Genomic DNA, 10,586 nt, shown 5'->3' on the forward strand with positions numbered 1-10,586 from the left:
GTAAAACCCCGTCTCTACTAAAAATACAAGAATTAGCCAGGTGTGGTGGCAGGTGCCTCTAATCCCAGCTACTCAGGAGGCTGAGGCAGGAAAATTGCTTGAACCCAGGAGGCGGAGGTTGCAGTGAGCCAGGATCACGCCACTGCACTCCAGCCTGGGAGAGAGTGAGACTCCTTCTCATTAAGAAAAAAAAAAAAAAAGAACTGTGGAAAGAAACTGTACAGGTTCAAGTGTCACTGCCCCCACTTGCTATTAGTGTGACCTGGAAAACATTTCTTAGCCCTGTTGTTCCTTATTTTTCTAATCTGTAATATGTGGATAGTAACATTTAACACCATAGGGTTGTTATGAAGCTTATATAGGTAGAGATTTAGTGTAGTCATGAGTATGAAACATTTAGGACAATGTTTGGCACATAAAAAACACAATACAGGTCTTAGCTGTTATTTTTATATCTACAGCTGTATAAAGCCTACAGTTGTTGAAATTATAAATGTTCCCAGTTTTAAGATTTCTGTGTTGATTCCATTGTACTAATGTCACTATCCTGACTATTTAATAGGAAGATATCACATACACAGACCATAAGCTCCTCAAGAGGTTATATTTTTCTTGGATACTCAAGGATACTCAAAAGAGTAATTGAGTACATGATAAAGCTTTCGTCGTCACACCAGATACAGAGCATTTCCTGGAGGCTGCCTACCACATAACCATTAGTGATGGTTGCAGAAGTCAGAAACACTCCTGGTTCCCACAATATCTGAAATAAAAAACACAATACCAGAGGTACTGCCCATGGCAACATAAACCAAATATGCCTCCAGGCAGCTGATAGCAAGATTATACACGCATGTGTACACACATGGGCTTATTCACCCAGAAATGGTCAATATTAATATTCGAAGATTACTGCTACACTCAGCCATCTTCCTTTGATGAGAGAGAATACAGATTTTTATTTTGAAAAAAATGTTGCTCAAAAATCTATGAAAGATGCTCAGTTGCTGGGGGTAAAGTATAAGTGTGGTGCTGGTGGAATGCTAACTATAGGTGTAGAAGGAATAGGTGTGGACCCAGCTCTTCAACGAGCGTTCATTTAGGTAATCAGATAAATCTGATGCTGACAGACAAAAGAATGGCAGATACTGAAATGATTTTGCTTATTCTCTATTTTAGGGAAGATTTCACAAGAACCCCCCTACTTTAGTAAGAAACAGATGTTTCCCCCGTATGGTTTCTCACTGTCTCAAGAGCCACTTTTGTCCATATTCAACATGTATAAATATTTCAGTAATTTGTCTTCTGCCCAGGATGTAGAAACCTAGAAAGCGCATCGCTCCTATGCCAACAACCAGAAAACGACGAAATAATTTTTCCTGAAACTCAGAGGACTGAGGTTAGGAAGACCAACTGGACTACCTCCATATTAGAACTAAAAGTCCCATATCCTGGGAAATTCCTCAGATCCAGGCAAATTGGAACAACTGGTCACCCTACCTAAGGTCACAGACCAATAAAGTAGCTTGAAATCCAAGGAAAGACTGGCCTGGCAAAGGAGCAAAGGGACATGAGCACTGAAGAAGAGACATCAAGTACCTCATACACTGATAAGAATTCAGCTAAAATTGTTAATGAATTGCTAACGGTCAAGTGTGGACTAGCATGAGAGTATAAAACCCCTGTTAACTCTGATGGTAGTTTATTTCGCTGTGCAGAAGCTCTTTAGTTCAATTAGATCCCATTTGTCAATTTTGGCTTTACAGGTAACCTACAGAATGGGAGAAGATTTTTGCAATCTACTCATCTGACAAAGGGCTAATATCCAGAACCTACAAAGAACTCAGACAAATTTACAAGAAAAAAACAAACAACTCCATCAAAAAGTGGGCAAAGGATATGAACAGACACTTCTCAAAAGAAGACATTTATGCAGCCAACAGACACATGAAAAAATGCTCATCATCACTAGCCATCAGAGAAATGCAAATCAAAACCACAATGAGATACCATCTCACACCAGTTAGAATGGTGATCATTAAAGTCAGGAAACAACAGGTGCTGGAGAAGATGTGGAGAAATAGGAACATTTTTACACTGTTGGTGGGACTGTAAACTAGTTCAACCATTGTGGAAGACAGTGTGGTGATTTCTCAAGGATCTAGAACTAGAAATACCATTTGACCCAGCCATCCCATTACTGAGTATACACCCAAAGCATTATAAATCATGCTGCTATAAAGACACATGCACACGTATGTTTATTGCGGCACTATTCACAATAGCAAAGACTTGGAACCAACCCAAATGTCCATCAATGACAGACTGGATTAAGAAAATGTGGCACATATACACCATGGAATACTATGCAGCCACAAAAGAGGATGAGTTCATGTCCTTTGTAGGGATATGGATGCAGCTGGAAACCATCATTCTCAGTAAACTATCGCAAGAACAGAAAACCAAACACCACATGTTCTCACTTATAGGTGGGAATTGAACAATAAGAACACTTGGACACAGGAAGGGGAATATTACACACTGGGGCCTGTTGTGGGGTAGGGGGAGGGAGGAGGGATAGCATTAGGAGATATACCTAATGCAAATGACGAGTTAATGGGTGCAGCACACCAACATGGCACATGTATACATTCGTAACAAACCTGCACGTTGTGCACATGTACCCTAGAACATAAAGTATAATAATTAAAGCAAACAAAACCAAACCCTGGGAGCTTCAGACAGACAAACAAACAAAAAAAAACCAACCCTGGGAGCCTCAGACATAAAGACAGTTTGCTTCCACTTTCAGTCTCTCTTCCATCATCTCTACTGGGTACTGATGAAAAAGACTTGGGACAAGGCAGAAGACTAGAGAGAGCCTCCGTTGGTGATGAAGATCTGTATAGGGTTTGGCTTTGTGTCCCCACCCAAATCCCATCTCAAATTGTAATCCCCACCTGTCGAGGGAGGGACCTGGTGGGAGGTGATTGGATCATGTGGGTGGTTTCCCCAACCCTGTTCTTGTGATAGTGAGGGGGATCTCGTGAGATCTGATGGTTTAAAAGTGGCACTTCCCCCTTCACTCTCTCTCCTTCCTGCCACCACCTAAGATGTGCTTTGCTTCCCCTTTGCCTTCTGCCAGATTGTAAGTTTCCTGAGGCCTCTCCAGCCATGTGGAACTGTGAGTCAATTAAACCTATTTCCTTTATAAATTACCCAGTCTCGGGTAGTTCTTTATAGCAGTGTGAAATCAGACCGATACAGGGAAGTAAGCTCTTACTGTGGAAAAGGCAAAAAATCTGCCCAGACCATTCCTTACCCAAGACTGATGTTGGACCAGGATGACCAATAGTCTTCTGGCCTCCTCTACCAAGATAGCAAGCACCAAGTAACAAGCAGGGTGAAAGGCAAAAGCATGGAGAGAGACTCCTGCGTGGTACAGGCTCAGTGTGAAGGCTGGAAGCTGAGAATGAAATAGGATATTGAGAAAATCCCTCTAGCACGCTACCCTAAGCATAAGGTAATAGAGGAAATCGAACCTGCTGGTGTACTGAAGATGGACCAATAAAACCCAAACCCGGCTTAACTACTGAGTAGACTGATTCAAGACCCCACATTACTGACCTAGCAGAAAAAGCATGCTTATTTTGGGGCACAGATTATCTCAACCCCCCACTGTCCTACACAAGATGCTTGACATTTGATAAAATATTATGAGCATGAAAAAGAAAAAAACAAATCATTGTGAAGAGGGAAAGTAATCAACAGAACCACACTCACAGATAATCTAAGTGTTAGAACTAAGAGAGGGGGAACTTAAAATAAATTTGATCAATACATTAATCATATATATTGAAGGTTCTAGTGGAAAAAAATAGACAGGAACATGAATGACCAGAGGGGAATTTCAGCAGATAAAAATTTGTATACATTAAATGAAAACGCTTGAACCAGAAAACATGGTAACAGAGATAAAGTAGTTTAAAGCAGTGGTGTACAACCAGGGGCAATTCTGCCTTTCAGGAGACATTTGGCAATGTCTGGAGATATTTTGGTTGTCACCACTGGAGAAGTGCTGCTACCTCTAGTGGGTGGAGGCCAGGGATGCTGCTGAACATCCTACAATGCACAGGTGAGTCCCATATGACAAAGAATTATCCAGCTCAAAATGTCAGTATTGCCCAAACTACTTTAGCCTGACTGATTAAAAAAAAGAGAGAGAAGACACAAATTACCAACGTCTGCAATGATAACGGGGATAATGCTACAGGTCTCAGGACATTAAACAGATAGAATAATATCACAAATTATTGCATGCCCATAAAGTCAACTTAGTCATCAAAGTCTTGTAAGGAAATGCACAAATTCCTTATGAGATGGGTACTACCAAAGCTCATGTAAGTGCATAACCTAAGTAGTTCTATGTCTGTTAAAGATGTTGAATTGTGTAGTCAAAAATCTTGTAACAAAACTACAGGCCCAAGTGGCTTCACTACCAAAAGCCAGAGATCAGGACAAGACCAAGCCTTTCTCAGTGCCAGGAGGAATGCTTAAGCTTCAACTTCCAGTTCCCACCTCTGTCATGCTTCCAGGGATTCCCAAATATTTTGCATTCTGTGGTGTACACACCTCAATCCTATCTCAGAGTGCTGACCTGATCATGGTTGATCATGGTTGAAAGGTGCTGTTGCACATAAGATTGACCTTTGCATGTTGGGTGAAAGAGAAGCCTCAGAAAGGCAGTCATTTGAGCCAGTGGTAGACATGCTTTCCCAACTCAACTTGCCAAGGCTTTTTCGCTTAAACCTTCCTTAATTTCTTAAGAAATTACATGGCTGCATGATGATAGATCCTCCCACCCTGATGGGGCAATCTCATTTCAGTCACCTGCAGGTGTCTACTGGGGTGGAGATCCAGCTTCTAAGGCTTTGTCAAATACTGTGGCTCCTGAGGCAAAGCAGTTCAGAAGCATAGCTGAGACTGAGCCTCATGATGGGATGGTAATACGGTTTGGCTGTGTCCTCACCCAAATCTCATCTTGAATTGTTAACTCCCACAATTCCCATGTGTCATGGGAGGAACCAGGTGGGAGGTAATTGAATCATGAGGGCGGGTCTTTCCTGTGCTGTTCTTGTGATAGTGGATAAGTCTCATGAGCTCTGATGGCTTTAAAAATGGGAGTCTCCCTGCACAAGTTGTTTGCCCTTCTGTCACCCACGTAAGATGTTGCTCCTCCTTGCCTTCTGCCATGATTGTGAGGCCTCCCCAGCCATGTGGAACCGTAAGCCCAATAAACCTCTTTATTTTGTAAATTGCCCAGTCTAGGGTATGTCTTTATCAGCAGCCTGGAAGACTAATACAGACGGGTAAGCAGTGAATAGGCAAAACACACTCGTGGGTGAGGTAGCTCACAAACAGAGCCACATCTTTCCAGAGGAAGACATACACCAAGTGTGTCAATCCATTTTGCGTTGCTATAAAGGAATACCTGAGGCTGGGCAATTCATAACGAGTTTTATTTGGCTTATGGTTTTGCAGGCGGTACAAGCATGGCACCAGCATCTGCTAGGCTTCTGATGCTTTAACTCTTGGTAGAAGGCGGAGGAGCAGCAGGCATGTTGCATGGCGAGAGAGGCAGCAAGAGAGAGACGCCAGGTTCTTTTGAACAACCAGCACTCATGTGAACTAACAGCAAGAACTCTTTTTCTGTTATTTTCCATGGAACTAGAGGCTCTAGGAGGACTGGGTTAGGACCTCATCCAGTACATACTGATGTAGAGCTAACATCTTCCTGCATCACACTGCTTTTGAGAGCCATTCAAAACACTAAAGGTTAAGATATGGGAGTCTACCCATTTTATACTCCATAATTAATGGAGACTGCTCAAGTGAAAGTTTAAATTTAGAGATCATTTTCTGTCCCTATCTATGCTTCAGACTAGAGCAGCGGCAATTTCTTCACTAAAGCTAATTACTTTTTAAAGTGGTATGACTGACAAAAAGAAGTAAGGCCAAGGATGCTGCAATGCCAGAGTTTGTAACAATATAATTGGGAGTGAAAGTTGGTGAGGTGACCACCCTCCTTGATGACGTCTTTCTTCCCTTCTCTATAATTTCTTTACAGTTTACTTATGCAAAACTGGACAAACAGCCAAAACAGTAGAGACAGGTCTGCCAACAACTGAATTGGTCTAATGCAACAGCTGGGGGAAGTATGAGCCTTTCTCTTAAAAGTGACTATAATTCTGCAGTCCTAGACCATCTGTAGTTAGGCTGTGGTTCTTTAACTGCCAAGGCCTTTGAGTTAAGCTGGGTTAGTAAGGTTGTTTGATATGGATCACATGGGTAAGAGTAGGTAGTGGTATTTTCTGGGAGATAATAAGGGTCAATGTGAGTTTTTTTGGGGGGGACGGGAAGGCAGTTTTTCTGACCATTATAAGAAGTTTCCAATATCTTAAAACTTTTATAAGTGTTTTCCCAAAGAAATATTACGTGAGTCCCATATAGTTACAATTTAAAATTTTCTAGGAGTCATGTTAAAAAATAAATAGGGACAGGTGAAATTAATTTGAATATATTTAATCTGATTTACTTAAAGTATCATTTAAGCATGTAATTAATATAAAGATGGATAAAATATTTTAAATTAAAAATGAGACTTTAGGCTGGGTGCAGTGGCTCACACCTGTAATCCTAACATTTTGGGAGGCGGGAGGATTGCTTCAGCTCAGGAGTTTGAGACCAGCCCGAGTATTTCTCATAGTGAGACCTCATCTCTACACAAAAATTGAAAACTAGCTGGGCCTGGTGGTGCATGCCTGTGATCAGGAGGCTGAGGCAAGAGGATGCTTGAGCCCAGGAGGTTGAGGTTGTAATAAGTCAATGAGTCATGATTAAGTCAATGCACTCCAGGTTGGGCAACAGAACAACACTCTTTCTCAAAAAAAAAAAAAAAAAAAAAAAAGGTCAGGCCCAGTGGTTCACACCTGTAATCCCAGCGTTTTGGGAGGCCAAGGCAGGTGGATCACCTGAGGTCAGGAGCTCGAGACCAGCCTGGCCAACATGGTGAAACCCCATCTCTACTAAAAATACAAAATAATTAGCCGGCGTGGTGGCACATGCCTGCAGTCCCAGCTACTTGGGAGGCTGAGGCAGGAGGATCACTTGAACCCGGGAGGCAGAGGTTGCAGTGAGCCGAGGTCGCGCCACTGCACTCCAGTCTGGGCAACAGAGTAAGACTCTGTCTCCAAAAAAGAAAAAGAAAAATTGGCTGGGTGTGGTGGCTCATGCCTGCAATCCCAGCACTTTGGGAGGCTAAGGCGGGCAGATCACCTGAGGTCAGGAATTCGAGACCAGCCTGGCCAACCATGGCCAACATGGTGAAACCCCGTCTTTACTAAAAATACAAAAATTAGCCCAGTGTGGTGGTGGGCACCTGTAATCCCAGCTACTCGGGAGGCTGAGACGGGAGAATCACTTGAACCCGGGAGGCAGAGGTTGCAGTGAGCCAAGATTGCATCACTGCACTCCAGCGACGGAGGGATATTCCGTCTCAAAAAAAAAAAAAAAAGGAAAGGAAAAGAATTTAAAAGCTGGTATGCGTTTTACGTTTGTAGCACATCTTTTTTCAGACCAGCCACGTTTCAAGTGCTGAACAGCTACATGTGGTTCAGTGAGTTTTGGTACTGGACAGCTCAGCTTTACAACCTCTCAGGTTTTCTCTAAGCAGTCTCTCAGGTTCTGAAATTGAGAAGGGGTGGAGGGTGGGCATTGGATCACAAAGGCTTTATGATTCCAACAACTCCTACCTAGTTAATAGAATCATGCCACCTCTCTTGATGTCCTAGTGACTATTGACACGTCTAGAGATGAATCTCTTTTAACTATATTTTTATAGTTGTATGGCAGCCTTTGAGAAAATGAGAATTAAGGCCAGGGCCAGTGCAAAATGACAATGTGTGTGGGGGGCAGGGAGGGGAGGCGGGTGCTGGTTTAAAAATTAAGAATTTCAAGATTGCCATAGCAGAGCACGAAAATAAGGACGGGGCCCTTCTAAGCCCTATGTGACTGCACGGGTCGGACCCCTTTGAAGCTGGTGGTGGTCCGGGTTTACGTCTCTGGATGAATCCAGATGTATAAAAGGCAAGGAAATGGCGAGATTCCTTGGGCTATCTTCGAGAAACTGGGGACCTTAAAGGAGACTCCAAAATCTTACCTATTGGAATTAGTGGAGGAAGAGAAAGTGTTTGCAACTGTGAGAACGCCTTAGAAAGAGGCAGTGAACAGATGAGGCAGGTAGGTAAGACACCAGGTTTTGCCGATTAAACCACTGATGAATCAGTGCCACGGACATTCTGGGTAATTCTAGGAACACTAGCTAGACGACACTGACACCTGAAAAGGTGGCAGGCCGGAACATGGATCCCTTTAAGGCTACTTTATTGTCGGTTTCCCCTTCTCCAAGCTAGAAACGGGCGGTGCCTGAGTGGCCTCCAGAAGCCAATACTGTAGGCCGGGCGCGGTGGCTCACGCCTGTAATCCCAGCACTTTGGGAGGCCGAGGTGGGCGGATGACCTGAGGTCGGGAGTTCAAGACCAGTCTAACCAATTGGTGAAACCCGTCTTTACTAAAAATACAAAATTAGCCGGGCGTGGTGACGCGCGCCTGTAACCCCAGCTACTCGGGAGGCTAAGGCGGGAGAATCGCTTGAATCCCGGAGGCGGAAGTTGCAGTGAGCCTAGATCACACCACTGCACTCCAGTCTGGGCGAAAGATGGAGGCCCTTTCTCGAAAAAAAAAAAAAAAAAGCTACTACTGTTGGAGTCGGCTTGAGCTGTGGCATTGTTTCCAGCCCGTGACCCTCACGCCGCCCTGTTCGCTGGGCGGACCGGGCCCAGGCGGCCGGTAACGACGGACTTTTACTTACCGGCGCCTTGGACACTGCTTTTTTCCCGCTCTCGGACGCGAATGCCGATCTGCAAGGGCGTGGGGCGCGGGCGGAAAAGGCGGGCCCAACTCGAAGCCGGTCCGTCGTCCTGACGCCCCCTAGCGGCAGCCACCTCGTCGCAGGGGCCTTGGTGTCTCTGAGTCTCCGAGACGCCCCTCCCCTAACTGGCGATCGCAGGCAGTTGCCTCGCTGGGCGCAGCTCAACCGCCGCGCGCGGATACTAGGAGGGCGGTTTCCCTGGTGACAGGCCCCGCCCTGGCCCCGCCCCGGCCCGGGCGGTCCCGCCCCTCTGAGCTGTGGCCCGGGGGCCGTGGGTCCGACTCCGGCGTGTGATGTCACCAAGTTGGCTTTGGGGTCCCCCATTCTTCCTTAGTTCTCTATTTTACCTCAGCTTGTTGTGCAGGTGCTGCCTGGCCACGGCACTTAGCACACAGCGTGACTTAATACTGGATAAACGAGGAAAGGATTCGTACGCCCTGGCGGGGCCAGAGGCTTACTGCTTGGGTTCCGGCGGGCACACGAGCCAGGAACCGCCTAGGCCTCCAGGGGGCGCTCTCCCTCCCATCGCGCCACCGCCAGGCCACTGGAGACCAGGAGGACCACTCAGCTCCATCCCTGCCTCTCTAACAATTTTCTCATCTTCCTGCCTGGAATCAATATTACCACTCCCATAACACAGATTTTTAAAGTGCAACTAAATTTTAAATAAGTCACTTTATTTAAAAACAACATGAACAAAATGGGATTTCTGCTAATGCAAATATCTATACAAATTTAATGATTTTGGTGCTAACTCTAGATGAAAAGTCAACTCTCCTGTTACATATTAGAAATTTACCTCTTGTTACCTTTGCTGTAACTGCAATGGCAGTTTCAACTGTTTCAACCAAATATATAGTTGGAAATGCTGTGATTAGAAGTGTATCTTCCCAGCACTTTGGGAGGCCAGGGTGGCCGGTTTACTTCAGGTCAGGAGTTCGAGACCAGCCTGGCCAGCATGATGAAACCCTGTCTCTACAAAAATACAAAAACTAGCCGGGTGTGGTGGCGGGTGCCTATAGCTGCTCGGGAGGCTGAGGCACAAGAATTGCTTGAACCCTGGAGGCAGAGGTTGCAGTGAGCTGGGATCATGCCACTGTACTCCAGCCTGGGCAACAAAGTGAGACTCCATCTCAAAAAAAAAAAAAAAAGTGGATATGACAGTTCAAATTAGATGTAAAACCTTTCCTAATTACACCAGTTAAATCATGAAATCATACAATAGTAGAACAGGTGTCTTACCTACCTGCATTATCCTGTAACTATTGACATGTTATTTTACATAATCATAAACTGATCACACATATCTTTAATCATCGTAACTTTAAAAACTGTATTTGAAGAAAATCAGTATATTTCTAAATCTGTCTTTAACTAATGCAGAGATATAAATTTGAAATGTCTTGGTAAAATAGCTTAACACAATATAAATATTTTGACGAATTCATTGTAATTGATTCATTTTAAGGAGACTGATTTTATTTTCTTGAAGCTTAAGGAGGACTTTGACATTTTAAATGTATCTAAAAGATAAGCCAATTTCCCATTTTTTTAATTGATTGAAACAAAGCAGTTCATAGTCATTTCAAATAGTGTA

The 10,586-nt window shown here is 44.1% G+C and overlaps 1 protein-coding gene across 4 annotated transcripts in view; it reads right to left on the reverse strand.

Annotated features, from left to right (window-relative positions):
- The window catches only part of RPL39L (ribosomal protein L39 like), a 76,159-nt gene extending 66,783 nt beyond the window's left edge, over positions 1-9,376 (reverse strand). For 2 of the 4 annotated variants that reach the window (XM_033213019.1, XM_033213018.1), the window contains exon 1: positions 8,930-9,376. In XM_033213019.1, coding sequence (XP_033068910.1) covers positions 8,930-9,313 — 384 coding nt within the window. In that variant the 5' untranslated portion in view covers positions 9,314-9,376. The remainder of the gene's footprint in view (positions 1-8,929) is intronic. The other 2 variants (XM_033213020.1, XM_033213021.1) reach the window with 2 other exon arrangements.
- Between the last annotated feature and the right edge of the window lie 1,210 nt (positions 9,377-10,586).

This window comes from Trachypithecus francoisi, unplaced genomic scaffold, assembly GCF_009764315.1.
Source record: "Trachypithecus francoisi isolate TF-2019V2 unplaced genomic scaffold, Tfra_2.0 Lachesis_group0, whole genome shotgun sequence".
Classification (NCBI taxonomy): Eukaryota; Metazoa; Chordata; class Mammalia; order Primates; family Cercopithecidae; genus Trachypithecus; species Trachypithecus francoisi.